This window comes from Pteropus alecto, unplaced genomic scaffold (assembly GCF_000325575.1).
Source record: "Pteropus alecto unplaced genomic scaffold, ASM32557v1 scaffold30, whole genome shotgun sequence".
NCBI classification, from domain to species: Eukaryota; Metazoa; Chordata; class Mammalia; order Chiroptera; family Pteropodidae; genus Pteropus; species Pteropus alecto.
In genome coordinates, this window is record NW_006429782.1 from 2,726,753 (window position 1) to 2,742,818 (window position 16,066).

The 16,066-nt window shown below is 61.0% G+C and overlaps 1 protein-coding gene across 1 annotated transcript in view; it reads right to left on the reverse strand.

Moving 5' to 3' along the window:
• SEMA6B (semaphorin 6B) overlaps positions 1-8,890 on the reverse strand; it is a 10,405-nt gene extending 1,515 nt beyond the window's left edge. Inside the window, exons 1-16 of the mRNA XM_025043158.1 lie at positions 8,498-8,890; positions 8,245-8,368; positions 6,708-6,768; positions 6,482-6,544; positions 5,953-6,054; positions 5,528-5,618; positions 5,080-5,199; positions 4,518-4,606; positions 3,685-3,902; positions 2,802-2,933; positions 2,424-2,573; positions 1,953-2,135; positions 1,718-1,864; positions 919-996; positions 728-786; positions 7-237 (exon numbers count right to left, since the gene is read on the reverse strand). Coding sequence (XP_024898926.1) covers positions 7-237; positions 728-786; positions 919-996; positions 1,718-1,864; positions 1,953-2,135; positions 2,424-2,573; positions 2,802-2,933; positions 3,685-3,902; positions 4,518-4,606; positions 5,080-5,199; positions 5,528-5,618; positions 5,953-6,054; positions 6,482-6,544; positions 6,708-6,768; positions 8,245-8,368; positions 8,498-8,618 — 1,969 coding nt within the window. The 5' untranslated portion in view covers positions 8,619-8,890. The remainder of the gene's footprint in view (positions 1-6; positions 238-727; positions 787-918; positions 997-1,717; positions 1,865-1,952; positions 2,136-2,423; positions 2,574-2,801; positions 2,934-3,684; positions 3,903-4,517; positions 4,607-5,079; positions 5,200-5,527; positions 5,619-5,952; positions 6,055-6,481; positions 6,545-6,707; positions 6,769-8,244; positions 8,369-8,497) is intronic.
• Between the last annotated feature and the right edge of the window lie 7,176 nt (positions 8,891-16,066).

The following is a 16,066-nucleotide window of genomic DNA, read 5'->3' on the forward strand; positions in this document are numbered from 1 at the left end:
CCCGGCGCTCTCCCAGCCGGCTCACGCTCAGCACCGCCTCCCCGCCCCCGTGGGCCAGGATGGCTTCCTTGTCCTTGCGTCGGGCCAGCTCACGGCGCTCCCGGAGGCCCACGTACCAGCCCACGCTGAAGCCGGACACCACGGCGCCCACCACGAAGGCCGCCACTGACGATGTCACCAGCAGGTTCACGGACACCAGCCCGGCCCGCTCTTCTGAGAGGCTGGCCCGAAGGAGTCCTAGCCAGGAGGACCACATGAAAAGGGCTGGCTAAGGCACAATCCTGTCCATACCTCCCGCCATCTTGGGCTTGTCCGCCCGTCCATCTGTCCACTCCAAGTCTGTCTGTCTGCCTGTGACATCTTTGTTCCTTCCGAAGCCTGTCTGTCTGTCTGTCTCTGTTTCTCTGCTCCTCTGGGGTCTGTCTATTCTGTCAAAGTCTGTCCAGCTGTCTCTTGGCAGCTGTACCAGCATGTGTTTGTCCCTTTCAAATCCTGTCCATACATCTGTCTGTCCCCTGGCGTCTGTCTATCCTGCAGTTCGTCCATCTGTCTGCCTCTTGGCTCTCTCTCTGTCCTTCATCTCCCCGAAAGTGGCATCCCCACCGCCCTCCCAAGGCCCTGACGGGAGCCGGTCTCCCCGCCTCTCCGGACATGGGCAGCAGAGGGCACGAGAACCCTGGGGACCAGGACCGAGGGTCCCCAGGCCTCCTCCCCTTCTCCCACTTACCCGTGCAGTCCCCTAAGCCTGAGGTGCTGGTCCCGGATACGTCCTGCTCAAAGGTGGCCCTAGCGGAGGGGACGACAGACACCGTCAGCAAAAACTCCTCACGGAGCCCAGGTGTGGGGGGAGAGGGAGCCCCGCTCATCAGGCAGGTCATACGCCCCCTCCCAGCCTCCCTCCTCCCCGCCCCCCCATACCTGGTGCCTGGGCTGAGGAAGACACAGGAGCCATCGGGGGCCCACCCGCAGTAGGGGTCTTGACTGCCAATGCAGTGCCTAGAGCATACAAGGGACCCGCAGGCCCGTCAGCCACAGCCCCTCACGCAGTGCCTCCTACCTGGCCGCAGATGGCTGCGGCTGGGGCTGACCACTCTCCATTTGACAGGTGGGAAAACTGAGGCTCAGGAAAGTTCACTTTTGCACAAGCAGCAGAGCTGGGGTTGGAGCCCAGCAGGCTTGGCCCCATCTGCACCTCGGCCCTGTACAGTGTGGTCACAACTGCCATCTCAGTGGGCCCGGGGCAGGCGTCCTCCGTGGGGAGGGCTCCCACAAAGTCCAGGGGGCGCCAGGACTTTGCATCCAATCTTTCCACCCATTTTAGACAAAGGGGAACAGCCACCTCCCTGGCCCCCAGCTTCTGCTCCTGCTGCTCTTAGGAATGTCACTGGGATCCTGCCCCTCCTCCGCCCACAGCCCTTCAGGATTCCCACCTCCCTCGGGGTAGAAGCCCAAGTCCTCCCGCAGCCCACAAATCCCTGCAGGGCCTGCCCTGTCCCCTCCCTGACCGGGCCTCCTCCCTGACTCTCTCCTCTGCAGCATGCGGGCCCCTCTCTGTTCCTCTCTGTCCCAAGGCCTTTGCACACGCTGTGCTCCCTCCCCGGCTCATCGTTCAACAGGTCAGGATGCTGTTGGGCCCTTGACCGCTTTTCCCCCTTCTCATGCTCGTCTCCCCGCAATTCCCCTCACCCTCCCCGCAGGGGGCCCAGGGGACACTCACTTCATGCACCCTGAGTACTGCTGGCAGCGGGCCACGGGCACGCGGACCACGCAGTGGGGGAAGGCCACCAGCAGGCCTCCTGAGGCCGCGTCCAGCTCCAGGCTCAGCAGCCGCTGCCCCGTCTCACTGCCACCTGACTGTCCACACCTGGGGGTGAGCAGATCAGTAAGAGTCCAGGGTTGTGCCCCGTCTTCTTGCCCACTAGCCCCTCCTCCTGGCCTCTGCCTTGACTTACCTGTCTGGCCGGTAGGTCTCAAATTCCTCCAGGAAGACACTGGGTCCGGTGGTGCCCAAGGTGCTGGCGTTGGGCCAGACGAGGAACTTGAGGACAGTGCCCGCCTCCGAGCCCAGGAAGACAACGGTCTGGTTGCCCCAGGGGCCGGCGCCCACGTCCACGGCCACCCGTGTCAGCTGGTGCCTGGGGCCGGGGCAGGAGGGGTCATCCCGGCCCGATGGCCCCTGCGGTCCCCCCACACCAGGCAGATGCAGACACCACCCACACTGGGCACCACCCACGCGTGGACATCACACTCCCCAAAGCAGACCCCCAATCCAGGCTCCCACCTGGGCCTCTCTCTCCCCGAATTTCTGTCTGTGTGTGTGTCTCTCTCTGTCTCTGGGCAGCCCCCAGAGCCGTACACTGTCTCAGAGAGACTGCTCCCCACCCTCTGCCCCGCCAGGTCCCCAGCCACGCGTGGGGACTGACCGTGTCAGAGTCCGCACTATCCAGGGCGCGTGGCCCAGCGAGGGCACCGCCTCCTCCATCAGGGGGTGGGTCTTGACGAAGTTGAGGATCTCGTCGGGGAAGGCGCTGGAGGTGTTGTACTGCATGCCGGGAGCGGCACAGCACCCGGGCCTGGGCGGGGAATGTGGGGTGGTCAGGGCAGATGTGGGGGACCCCTTATAGGGGCTCTGGTTCTCCAGGGGACCCTCCGCCCTGCCCCAAGGGCTGCAGCGCTCCCCATCCGTGCAGTGGGTACAGTCGAACTCTGCAACGGCTAGATAACCGCCTGGGAGTCCGGCCCTTGGTTGTGGGGACAGGACCCCACCCAGACACCTGTCTCAGGATGGAGGGGGCTCTCACCGGGGCCTCGGCACCTGATCCTCTGGCACGGGTGTCCAGATGGACTCAGGCGACTTTTGCTCGCGGAAGCGGCCTTCGAACACCGCAGCCACCTGGGTCATGTCGAAGGCGCAGACGGCCGAGCCGGGGATGCTGGGGAGGTTAGGTGACAGGGTGAGATGAGCCTGGCGGGAGGCCCCACCCCTGCCCGTGTGCGGAGGACCCTTGTCTTCCAGAGCTATCAGACGCTTGGTCCCCTGGGCCAGAGACGCCGCCCACCTGCCCCGCCCAGCCGCTCCGTCCCTTGGAGTGCTCAGACCGGACCACATTTCAGCTCCTCCATGGCCGCCCATGTCCAGGCCCACATTGTCGCTCACCCGGATGTCCAGTATCCCAGATGCCATCCTGGCCCCCTCACAACCCATTCCCCAAGGGGCTTTCGGAAAACGCCCACCTGACCTTGTCCCTCTCCTGCTCCTCGCTCCCCCATGGCTCCCTAGTGCTCTCGGGGTAAAACCTGGGCTCCTCCCTGCAGCCCATCCACACCCCGCTTTGCTCCCTCCACCTCAGCCACACGGGTGTCCTCCGGTCATTTAAACACACCGAGCTCACTGCAGCCTGTCGGCCTTGCACACGCTCTCCCTCCCACGTGGAATGCTCTCCCTCTGCACCTCACCCCTACCGAAGCCTAGCTCCACCGTCCCCTCCCCTAGGCAGCTCTCCCTGACCCCCTCCTCCAAAGGCATTGGATGCCGATGTCCCCCATCTGACCAGTTCTGACCAAAGGGCCTTGGAGGGCCGTGTCTGGCTTTGTTCCACGGCCTCTTGGGGGTCCGATCTTGCCTCGGCCAGGACCCGGGGAATGTGGGGCCTCCCCAGTTTGCTCCCATGAGCACCCACTCACCTGTTGCTGGGAGTGGAGAAAACAGCAAGGACCACAGGCCGGCCCCCCAGGCTGACCACGCCCGTGACGGCCTGCAGCACGTTGAAGTAAAAGTGGGAGTCCCCGGGCACAGAGCAGTTGAGCCGAGCCTTCAGGAAGGACGTCCACTGCTTCTCCAGCACACGAGGGGAGCCCCCCACGTCATTCTTGCACACCCGGGCCACGCGGGACACCACCGCCTGGTGTGACAGTGGACAGACGGGGCCTGAGCCCTGTGTCCCCGAAGGCCTGCCCGCAGGCCGCGCCACCCACTACCCAGGCCAGGACGGAGGAGCCTGGCTGGTCGCTGTACCCCTCTGGGCACCGGATTCCCCAGTGGCAACGGGGGGTGAGGGGGTGACAGTAAGGATCACAGCAGCTGTGACAGCCGTAACCATAACTGCTTCCACTCACAGATGGTTCGCTGTGGACCCAGCACCTTATTTTCATCATCTCTTATTTTTTCCCAAAGTGCTACAAAGGAGGGCCTACTGATAACCCCACTGTACAAACGGGGAGACTGAGGCACAGAGAAAGGGGAGTGACTGGCCCAGGGTCACACTAGTGGTAAATGGTAGTCTGTGCCCTTAACTTCTGGTTGCTGGAATGGATGGGTAGGTAGAGGGATGGAGAAATGAATGGATGGACAGGTTAGGGGATATAGATGGATGAATAAATTAATGAATCTGAAGGGGATAATGATGGATAATGACGGAGATAATGAAGAAAGAGATAATGGGCGGGTGGATGAACGGCGCCTCTCGGCTCCACGGCCCACGGCCTGGGCCTCTCCGGGAGTGGAAACAGGGCCCTACCTTCTCCAGGTAGTTAAACTCCATCGCGATCTCCCGGAAGAAGAAGTAGATGTGGCTGCCCCACTCCACTGCGTGCACGAAGTAGGGCTCTGTGGGAGAGGAGGGGTCAGAGCCCAGCCTCTGACATGACGAAGGCTGTTTCTGCAGCTGAGACACATCAGCCCGCGGCGAGGGGGGCGGGGCGGCTGCTTTTACGGTGCGGGAAGGGGCATCGGCTGATTACCCAGGCCGAAGAAACCGGACTCAAGGCTCTGGGACTTGGGGGGTGGGGAGGCGCGAGTGTCAGACCCTAAAATCACTGTGTCTACCCCCCGCAAACAGCGACATCGACGCTTGTCATCACTTTCCTCTCCCCTGGGTTAAAGAGCTGTGTTCCTGCTAGACCCCTCCCGTAGTTCCGTCTCAGGCTCCTAAGCTACGCACTTCCAGCAAGTTCTACTTCAGCTGCAGCCTCAATCTTCTAGCTTTGAGACCACTGGTTTCCAAAGATGAGCTGGGAGTCCCCTGCCTGTCTCCTCGGGGCCTCTTATTCTGGCGGAGGGTCGCCGATGGTCCTTCCCACCTTTGAACCACTTCGAGTCGTGCTTCACGGTGCGCAGGGTGGGCCGGTCCCCGAGGCTGCGGTAGATGACAGCGTCGATGGCTAGGAAGTCCGTAACGGTGGCTGTGAACAGCATTCCTTCTGGATGGGGGTGACGGAGAAGAAGGTGAGAGGCTGGATCACAGGGGCGGGGGCTGCACAGGCCAATACTTCATCTTCCAGGACTGAGCCCCGAGCCTCAGTGAGCCACCGTCTCTAGGCTGCTCCACGGCCGCGTCGAAGCCCTGAGCCCAGGCCCAACTTCCAATGAACCCCGACCCCAGCTGAGTCTGGACGCTAGGCTGAGATTCTGCCCGTTCCACAGCTGGACAGGTGGCCTCCCACCCACCTCCGACTCCAAGAGTGGGAAAGGCCGCGCCTTGCTTGGGGCTGGGGCCCCATCAGCTGGTCAGAGCTGGGGGACACTCACCAGAGAAAACCGCGACATTGGCGTGTTTGGGGTCATACGGGCAGCGGGCCATGCCGCTGATGTTGTCCCCGAGGGGCTGCAGTGTGTCCATCTGCAGGGGGACAGGGCCTGAGTGACAGAGCTCCTGGCCACGCCTGGCAGCCACCACCTCCCCCATGTCCCCACTCCAAAGGGAAGCCTGGCCCTGCCGTGGATGCCACGTGGCTTGAGTCCCTTAACTTCTCTGGGCTCAGTTCGCCAATCGGTCAACGAGTCTAAGTCGGCCCTGGTTAGTCCTACGACTGGGTCACAGGTGGCAGTATGGTTTCCCTGACCCCACACAGGCCCCTTGGGGGCCTCCGTGTGCGCTCTGGCTGGGGAGGCGGGGACAGAGGGCCGCAGAGGGTGGACGTGGGGCAGCCAGGCTTCGGGCGACGGAGACTCACGCTGTAGTTGGCACAGACAGGGTTGAAGGCGTTGGAACCGCACACGAAAAGCGTGGATTCGTCCCGAAGTAGCAGCACCTTTACAAAGTTTCGGCACTCGCCCTGGAATAGAGAAGCCAAGGTGGGCGTGGGCTGTGTGGGCGTGGCCAGGGCTGTGGCCGTGACGGGGCGTGGCCAAGGCTGAAGGCCCAAGGATGTGGGTGTGTTCACAGCTAAAATAGGACCGCGATGGGGGCGTGGCCATGCTAAGGGAGGGGCCAAGACAGGGGCCAAGACAGGGAAATCCGTACTTTGTATCCACAGCCTTTGAAGGGGCGGAGCTAGAGCAAGGCCAAGTCTATGGGCGGGGCCAATGACTGAGGACCATTTGGGGGCGTGGCCAGGCTCTGGCCGTAGCCAAGGCAATACCAGGGTCCCGGCCAGGGATGAAGGTCTGAAGAGGATTTGCCCTGGGCGAGGCCAGGCCGAATTGGGGCGTGTTTGAGGGCGTGGTTGTGGCTGATTTGGGGCGTGACCAGGGTCCACTCACCTCCTGCTTGCCCTTCATCCGACACACGTTGATGTCGCTGGGTTTGGAGCGCCAGGTCAGCTTCTGGGGGTACAGGGAGCTGGTGAGGGGAGCGGGTAACCCTAGGAACGCCCGCTGAGCGGGCCCGAATCCACCTCGCTCCCCAGCACAGTGTCGGCAGCCCCGGGTGAGAGCCCCAAGCGCTGTCCCCCCTCCCTCCTACACCCCCTCCTCACCCCCTCCTCACCCGCTGGTACCGAAGCTCCGTGGAAGTGGGGGGCTCCAGCTCTACCCGGTACAGGTTGTCCCTGCGGGAGGGGTGTAGTGAGTGAGACTGGGGGCCTCCACCCCTCACATTCCATCCTCCTGTGGCAGACATGTTGTCCCACAGGTGACACTCAGCGACATGCCAACACCTCCGCCAGGAGCCGCTCCAACACTGAACAAGCCCTCACATGCTTGCATATGCCCTGACACGCCTCCTCACGCCCAAAAAGGACCCACAGGCTCTAGCACACCCATGTACCTTAATGCGCCACCTCAGGCTTACGCGGGGTGCTTGGGAGCCTGATATGAACTATCCAGCGCCCTTACCCCAGGCGCCCCACTCACACCGCTCAATGTCCCCCAGGCTCTCTCCCTCCCCTCATGCCACGGAAACCGCCCATGTCAAGGTCACTGATCGCCTTGGTGTTAAGTACAGCAGTCACTCTCAGCCCCCCTCCTCCCGACTACATGGGGCGAGTCCCTCCTCCTCCTGGGAACTCGGGCCTTACGAGGGTTTTTACCCCCAAACTTGCCTGGCTTCCCTCCTACCTCTCAGACTCGATCTGGACTCTTCCCTACCCCACTCACACCCTTCCTGGGCAGCCTCGTCCACTCTAAGTCCTGTCTCCAGCCGGGGCTTCCCCCGAGCTCCCGACTCAGGGTACAGCTGCCCCTGAACATCTCCCGTCAAGTTTGTTCTTCCTCCTTCCTCCAGCTCTCCTTCCAGGGGCGCAGGGAATCACCCTCAGCTCCCCTCTTCTGCCCGCCTCCCACATCCGACACATCCGCCAACACGGTGGGCTCTGCCTTTAATGTCTTTTGAGAATTCACCTACTCCTCACCCCCTCCATGGCCACCACCCTATTCCAGGCGCCACCATCTCCCACCTGGACCAGCTACAAGTCTGTCCTCCCCAAACAAGACACCAGGGGGAGCCCGTGAGCACCTGAATAAGGTTCCCTCCCTCCTCTACCCACAGCCCTCCAGGGCTCCCACCTTTCTGGGGTAAAGGCCAAAGTCCTCCCCTCCGCTTTTGTGCCCTCCCTGACCTCCCTCCCTCCCTCTCTCCCCCTCACTCCATCTGCTCCAGTCGCTCAGGCCTCCCTGCTGTTCCTCTGACATCCCAGGACCCTTGCACAGGCTGTGTTAGGGTTAGGGTTAGGGTTAGGGTTAGGGTTAGGGTTAGGGTCTGGATTTTGCTCTCTCCCCCAGATTTCCTCGTGGCTGACTCCTCATCCTTTAGGTTTCGACTCAAATGTTACCTCCTCAGAGAAGTCCTGGGCCTCACTTCAGCACCCCATGTAGGCGCCCAGTAAATTTTGACCAAACGATTGTCCCCACCTGCTAACACACCACAGCAGACTCTAGGCTCCAAGCGCACCCAGAGTCCCTTAAAAGTCACACCCAGGGACACATATTCACGTCCACACTCCAGCCAAATGACAGGCCCCATCGTGCAAAACCCCCCAAAGGCTACCACCACCTGCGTCCCACACTCTGCCCGACAGTCCCCATACCTGTCCCCAATGAACAGCGTCCTGTTGACCCGCAGGACCCGCTGGATGTGGAGGTCCTCCGCGCCCTCTGCCGGCGTCAGGCGTCCTGGCCCGCTGCCCACGAACACGGGATAGTGGTTCAGGTCTGGGGAAGGGGGTGGAGAGGGGAATGATCCAGGGCCGGGTGAGCCTGGCCCAGTGAGGGGAGCAGCAGGCTCGGCTAGGGAGCAAGACCCTCTGTCGGTCCGCCCCCTCCCCCAGGACCCCCACTCACAGTCCCTGGGGGCCACGCTGAGCGGCGGCGGCTCCTCGGGGAAGAGTCCGTGGGCGCCCCCCAGTAGCAGCAACAGGAGCAGTAGGGCCGGGCGGGTAGGGGGCACTCGCGAGGTCCGCATGGCGAGGTCGGGGTGACGGGAGGTGACGCCTGTGGGCGAGGGATGGGACAGTGAGCGGCGTGGCCTGCAGTCCCGGAATCCGCCGCCAGATGGGGCACGCGAGCCGCCGCGGCCTGGACCTTCGATTCCCAGAGAAATTCCCCGTTGGGATCATTTAAAATAACAGCCATCACGGCACTAACAATAATAATACCGGCACTCACTTAATCACCGGGACAACTTGCCCACCACGTTTCACTGAAAGCTCAGGAAACGGTTTCTAACAGAAAATTAACAACGGAATATTTAAATTGAAAATTAAATGACTTTAAATAATTAAAAGCTAATAATGATAATAGGTACAATATGTCAAATCATATTTTTAAAATTCAATCTCAAAAGATAGATTAAGAATTCTTAGAATTAAAACGTAAAAATCTTAAAATAAAAGGCTCAAAAGAATTTTTCAAAGGCTCATGGAATTTTATAAACCACAGTCTGGGAACTACAGTACTTTAAAATCGCAGAATGTTCCAGCTGGCCGGGGACTTCGGAGGCCCAGGTAAGTCTGACTTCCTTCCCCAGCCCAGCCTTTCTGTCCTCTGCTCCAATACCCCTGTGCCAGGAGCCTCATTGCCTCCCCAGAGGGCCTGTTTCCCACTCCCATTCAAGAGAATTTAAAGAAAGTTCCAGGCACGTGGAGCAGAGGACTCCCCCCCATCCTCAAAGTGATGATCTGGGTGGTGGGAGTAATGTATAGGACTCACCCTCTGGAACCCAGGCCTCCACACCCCTTCCAGAAGGGGTGCAGTCCGGAGGCCCCGAGCAGAAAACCCTTGTCCTTCTGAGACGTCCCGGACCAGCCCCATGCCTCAGTTTCCCCGTCTCGGCAGCAGGGGCGCCCCCAAGCCCTGCCCTGGCCCCACGGCTCGGGAATTCCGAGCCCTTGGAGGTGGAGGTGACTCGGGAACTTTGGCCCTGGCGTGCCTGCCTCCCCGTCTTCAGGGCTAAAAACAGGAAGGCCCTGCGTAGAGCAGCAGGGCTTCCTCTCCACGACCCTGGACTTCCAGGATTTGTGACTCAGAGGACGCCCGGGTCCCATGTGTGCACAGACACAGCGCTGCTTCCTCAAGGGTTTCCTTCCCCAGCTCCTCCCCTGCTCCGAAGCCTCCCGTGGCTCTCAGTGACCCTGGATCCAGGCCCAGCTGCTGCCTGCCATCCGAGGCCCCCATCCTTCAACCCTCCTCCCCCAAACACCAGCCCAGGTAACCCTGGCCTCCGAGCGCACCGCTCAGTGGCAAGTCCATCGGCAATGTTATGCCACTGTCCCCGCCATCCGTCTCCAGAACTTTCTCTCATCTACCCAAACTGGAACTCTGTCCCCATGAACCACTAACTCCTCCCCTCCCCCAGCCCCTGGCTCCCACCATCCACTTTCTGTCCCTGTGAATCTGACTCCCCTAGGGACCTCACGTGAGTGGAATCACACAGTGTTTGTCCTTTTGTGTCTGGTTCCTTTCACTGATAATCGTGTCCTCAGGGTCCATGCATGTTGTAGCGTGTGTCAGCATCTCCTTTTTAACGCTGTGGATGGACCACATTTTGTTTATCCACCATCTGGAAATGGACACTTGGGTCATTTCCGCCGCTTGGCTACTGTGAATCGTGCCTCTGCGAGCAGGAGCTGCGAATATCTCTTTGAGATTCTGCTTCCAGCTCTTTCGGGCCTGGACCCAGAGGTGGAGTTGCTGGATCATATGGTAATTCTATGTTTCATTTTTCTAGGAAACACATACAGGTTTCCACAGTGGTGGCCCATTTTCCATTCCCACCGGCAGGGCACAGGATTCGAATTTCTCCACATCCTCTGCATCACTTGTTTTCTGTTTTTTGAAAGTAGCCATCCTAACGAGCGTGAAGTGGCGGCCGGTGCCTTTTAATGCTAGTTACTTTGGTGATCATACAGAACTGAAACCGAACCCCACATGCTGTTTTTGGGGAGTCTGGGCCACTTTGAGCCCAACCCACTCTGCCTGGCCTCAGTTTACCCCACCTGACCTGGAGTTACCAGAGGCCTCAGCACCTCCCCCATCCCCGTAAGACCATCTGCTTCTCTCCATGAAATGTGAGGCGCCTCAGCTAGCAGCCGTCCGGCGCCCGCCTGCCCGGAAGCGGCCCCACCACCTGGCCCGGCACCTGGTCACCGGGAACTGCCACCAAGCGGGGAAGCCTCGTGGCCGGCGCGTGCGCCCCATGGCGTGGAGGGCACCCATGCCCACACGCGTCTGGGTGCCTGTGGAGGGGGCGTGCTTTCTGCTTGCAGCCCTGGAACTTGCATTCATGCCTATGGGGGTGGGAGGGACAGTCATAAAGCGATAAAGTGACAGCCCCCACCCAGGAGGGCTCAAGCTGTGGCCGGGCCTCTCGGCTTGATCCCTCAACTGTCACTCCAACTCTTGGCGAGCGATCTCATTGTACAGGTGGGGAAACTGAGGCAGAGATGAAAATTCCCTCAGGGCCACCCTACTTCATCTCCTCCCGTCACCCCGAGGCTCTCAGGCCAGCTTCCCAGGTGCTATGCCGCCTTAGTTACTGTGAGCTTGTCACGGGCTGGAATTCCCTTCTGGAACATTCCTCCCACCCGGCACTGCTTCAGGTCAAAGTGTCCAAGCTAATCCTGGAACCTGGGGCTTGCGTATAAATGTCAGGGCCAGCTAGTAAATTCCAGAACAAACAACAGGTCAACCGTAAACCCTGTGGGGTCTCACGGGAAGGCGCTGGACACTCAGAGCAGGTGGGGCTGCTGGCGGGCCCTGATGTTCCGCCACCACAGCCACGGCAGCCTCGGTCCTGCCCGTTTCAGCCGAGGGCCCAGGCCACACCTGGGAATCATCCCCCAACTCCCTCCAACAGCCCCCGCTCGCCCTGGCCTCATTCTCTCAGCCTCATGTCCAACGCCAAAAAGTCCTCAGGCTCTGCCTTCGAATTTATCCAGAATTCTCACGCCCTCCCAGTCCGGTCCCTGGTCAGTCCCATCATCTCCCACGTGGACCCTCCACCTGGTGGCCTGGCTTCAGCCCTTGCTACCCCTAGCCTGTCCTCCCTGGAGCAGCCACCAGAGGGCGCCTGTGAGCACCTGTGTTAGGGCTGTGTCCCGCTCTGCCCACAGCTCTCCAGGGCTTCCACCTCCTGCAGGGTAGAAGCCCAAGTCCTCCCATGGCCCACAAGGCCCTGCATGACCTGCCCGTTCCTTCCCTGCCCTCCCCTCCTCCCTCTCTCTTCTTCGCTCACGCTGCTCCAGCCACACGGACCTACACACTGTTCCTCCAACACGCCAGGCATGGTCGTGCCCCAGGGCCTTTGCACAAGCTGCTCCCCCCGGAAGCTTGAAAGTCTCTTCTCTCAGATACCCACATGGCTCCCTCCTTATTTCAGGTCTCTGCTAAAATGCTGCCTCCCCAGAGAGACCCCCATTCCCATCGCCCTGGACTCCCACAGCCTCTCCCCTCCTCATGTATCCTCTGCCCCACCGGTTGTCACACTCTCAAAGGGTCCTTTAGACCAGAGAGGCCCAACCTTTGTGGCACCAGGGACCAGTGCTCCTGTGAGAATCTAAGGCCTGATGACCTGAGGCAGAGCTGAGGCGGCGATGCTGGCGCTGGGCAGCGGCTGCAAACGCAGATGAAGCTTCGCTCACCTGCCCACCGCTCACCTCCTGCTGTGTGGCCCGGTTCCCAACAGGCCACGGGGCCGGTACCGGGCGACGGCCCAGGGGTTGGGGACCCCTGTTTTAGACCCTTTGCTTCTCCAAATGTGGTCCCAGACCAGCAGCCTTCAGCCTCACTTGGGAGATATGAGAATGCAGAGTCCTGTGCAACACCCCAGACCCCCCAATCGGAGCCTGCATTTTAGCAAGATCCCCAGGGACCTGTGTGCACACAATTCAGAGAAGCTTGGCTTACGCGCGGATCCTCCAAATTAAATAAGCACCCACATAACAGCCCATGGACTGCGAGCCCCATGAGGTCATGCCTGGCTGAGTCTTGGCCAGCAACATGTCCCCAGAGTGTCTGGCACATTATCAGTGCAACGTAATGGCTTGTCGTGTGTTGATGAGCTAAGTGTCAGCACCTGGAGTTGAACCCAGATCGGACCTCCTTCCTGGTTCAGCTTTGCTCGTCACCCCCACGGCGTGCATGGGTGTCCGCCGGCGGGTGGCCTCCCACCCCCACATGTCCATGGCACATCGTGGCATCCATGTGCTCACATGTGCTCTGCCTCTTATCGGCCGGGAGACCTCTGTCGGTCGCTTCCCCTGTCTGGGCCTCAGTTTCCCCATCTATTAACTGTGGGCGACTACATTCAACCCTAAAACGTTGCTCCGAGGATGAGGGGATGTCACCTAGACCAGCACAGTCCAACAGGAAGCCATGCGTGCACACGAGCAGTTTTGAATTTCCTGGTGGCCCCTATGGGAAAGGCTTCAACTGCGACACGCGGCTGGCGGCCTCCGTTTTGGACAGCCCAGCTCTAGATGAAGGGCTGAGAGTCCGGGCTGGCGCAGAGCGCCGGGAACCACTGAAGGAACAGAGAGAAGGTCCCGGCGGGTGGGGGGCGGGGCGCGGTTCTCCCCCTTTTCCAGACGAGACACTGAGCCTCAATTTCCCCGTCTGTGAAACGAGGCCCTAGCACAGCGCCTTCCACATGTTCACTGTATGTGAAATGCCCTTGCTGGGTGACCTTGGGCCAGAAGCTCGCCCTCTCTGCGCCATGGCGGGGACTCTGTGACCCCGGGCGAGGCTCGGAGGCCCCTGTGTCTCCGTCCACCACGGCAAAGAGTTCCGTAGGAGGAGCGCCTGCCAGCCCGGGCGCCCCAGGATTCCAGCTCTGGGGCCCGGCGTCACGGGGGAGATCGAGTAACCTGGCTGGGCGGCCGGGCCCCTGCCCCGTCCAGGTCTGATTACCGGCTCCGCTTACAGCTGCCGCCCCCGGCTGCCCGTCACTCTTCACAGCCCAGCCGGGCTGCGGAGCTGTCTAGGAACTTGGCGGAGCAGCCAGAGGGTGTCCCTGGGGAGAGGCCCCCTTGTCCCCCAGTGCTCTCTCTATGCTGGTTAACTCATCCCTCCCCAGTCTGGGAGGGAGCCACCGTCATCCCTGTTCCCCCGGTCAGCGCGCCCAGCATGGTAACCGCCACCTTTGGGTTATGACGAGGCGTAAATCAGCTACGCCTAGTAGGTGCTTAATAAATTACATTGACTGCTGTGCAACCCAGGGTTACGTCCTCCCCCTCTCTGGGCTTGCTTCTTGCTCCGTGAATCAGGGATGAAAATGTCAGCTCCCTGAGGGCAGGGGTCCTGGCACGCAGTGGGTGCTTGACAAGTACTGGCTGAACCAATGTCCCACGAACAGTCCTTCCTTGCGAAAGAGCTGCAAGGCTATGTTTATTCCAGACTTCCCGGCACCGGCCGTGCCAACAAGGCTGGGGTTCGGCCACCCGCAGGACAGAGCCGGGAACACAGTCGGTGCTCAATGAATGCTGAGCGTCTGTTTTGAAGCAGATGGCACTCAGTGTCTGAGCCACGTCCATCCCACGGTATCCCAGCGGAGCAGAGATTTGGGCTAAGATTTTATGAAGCCCCTACTATGTCCGCACATATGAACTCACTTCCCGCCCACACCAACCCGATGAGGCCGAGCCCACACCGGCACCGTCCTTCCCGTTCCGCAGACGGAGAAACTCCGCCTCAGAGAGGCTAAGCCACTTGGCCAAGGTCGCCCCGCACGGGAGAGCACGGCCCGTGTTCGAACCCAGGCGCGTGGTCAGACTGCCTCTCGCTGGTGTCTGCCGAGCGGCCCCGCTGTGCCATCTGTCTACGAGGCCACACAGTCTGGAGGAGCGAGTGGAGACCCAGAGAGAGGCTGTCCTATCCTCGGGCCACTCGGAACCAGGGAGGAGACCAGGTGGCAGAGGCAGGATCTTGAGTGGGGGACACGGGCAGGTCCTCGGGGCTCCCGGCCCAGATGGAAAGGGGGTGCTCCCGGGTAATTAATTTTAATCACTGTTTGGAAATTGGGCTGCCAGGAGGCAAATCAGAAGCAGCAACTCGTAATTAGGAGCGGGGAGGGGTGGGGTGGTGTGGCCACAATTGGGAGGAAATTAAAGTGTCATTTATACCCAGTGGGTAATTAGGGGGCCCAGAAACGGACCACCCGAGAGGGCTGGGGGCTTTTAGGGAGCCTGGGCTGGGGCCGGGCACAGACAGATTACCAAGTGGGGGGCCCTGGGCAGGCCTGGGGGCAGACAGGCCCTTGGCCCCCTCAGCCCCGATTCGGAGGAAATGCAGAGTCAGGCCCTGCTCTTGGGACTCGGTTTTGGGGGACAGGGAAGTAAGGCTCGGCTCTCGGGAGCTCCACTTCAGGGAAGACAAAGAGGTCTGGTCTGAGAGCAGAAGATGGAAAGCCTGGCCCCTCACTTGGGGTTCTGGGAGTCCTCTCGTCCCCCAGGCTGAGCCCCCACCGAGAAGCCTTCCAGTCACTACCCCTCTCCAGAGGCCCTGCCCGGGAAGACACGGGGATCCCCACGTGGGACAGGCCAGAAAGACAGGTCTGCAGGGGGACACCACTCAGAGACGCTGGGCCGGAGGCAGGCAGGGCCGTGCCAAGTGCTGCTGGGAACGGAAGAGCTGGCGAATGAACTTGAAGAAGACAAAGGCGGGAAATAGGCCCCCAGGGAAGGCCCTAGGGTCAGAGCGGACCACAAGTCCTAGTGAGTCAGGGCTCAGGAATGGCAGGGACGCTGGCAGAGTGACGTGGGCTCTGGGGGATGGGGCATGAGAAACGTACATCAATGGAGACCTCAGTGAATTCAGCACCTCACCCCTCACTACTCTCCCCCGCAGCCTGGGCATCAGGCCTTCAGAAGGAAATAGTGGCAAACACCTATGGAGCATCGACAGGATTCCAAGCCCCGCGCTTTACAGGAAGCAGTGGCGGGGTGGGCGGGAACGGCTCCTCTCAGCAAGGCCCAGGGAGGGTGCGTGGTGTGCCCCAGGATGCACAGCTGGGATTTGAACCCAGGCCATTTGGTCCAGACATCACGCTCTTAACCGAGGCACTACCTGTGCCCAGAGGAAGAAGCTCTATCCATCCCCTCATCCATCCATCCATCCATCCATCGGCAACTCCTGGCCAGCTCCCATCATCACTCACCTGGACCAGTGCAGGTGCCCTGTCCCCACGCCCAGCTCTGGTCCCTGCTGCCCACAGTCCATCCTGCCTGCAGCAGTCAGAAGGCACTTGTGGTCACCTGAGTCAAGTCCCACCTCTGCCCACAGTCCTCCCAGATTCCCATCTCCGTCAGGGTGACAGCCAAGTCCACCCCGCTCACGTCCACTTGGTCCTGTGCAACCTGCCTGGCCCCTCCCCGCCCTGCCCTCCTCCCCCTCCCCCTCGCTCCCTCTGCCCCGTTC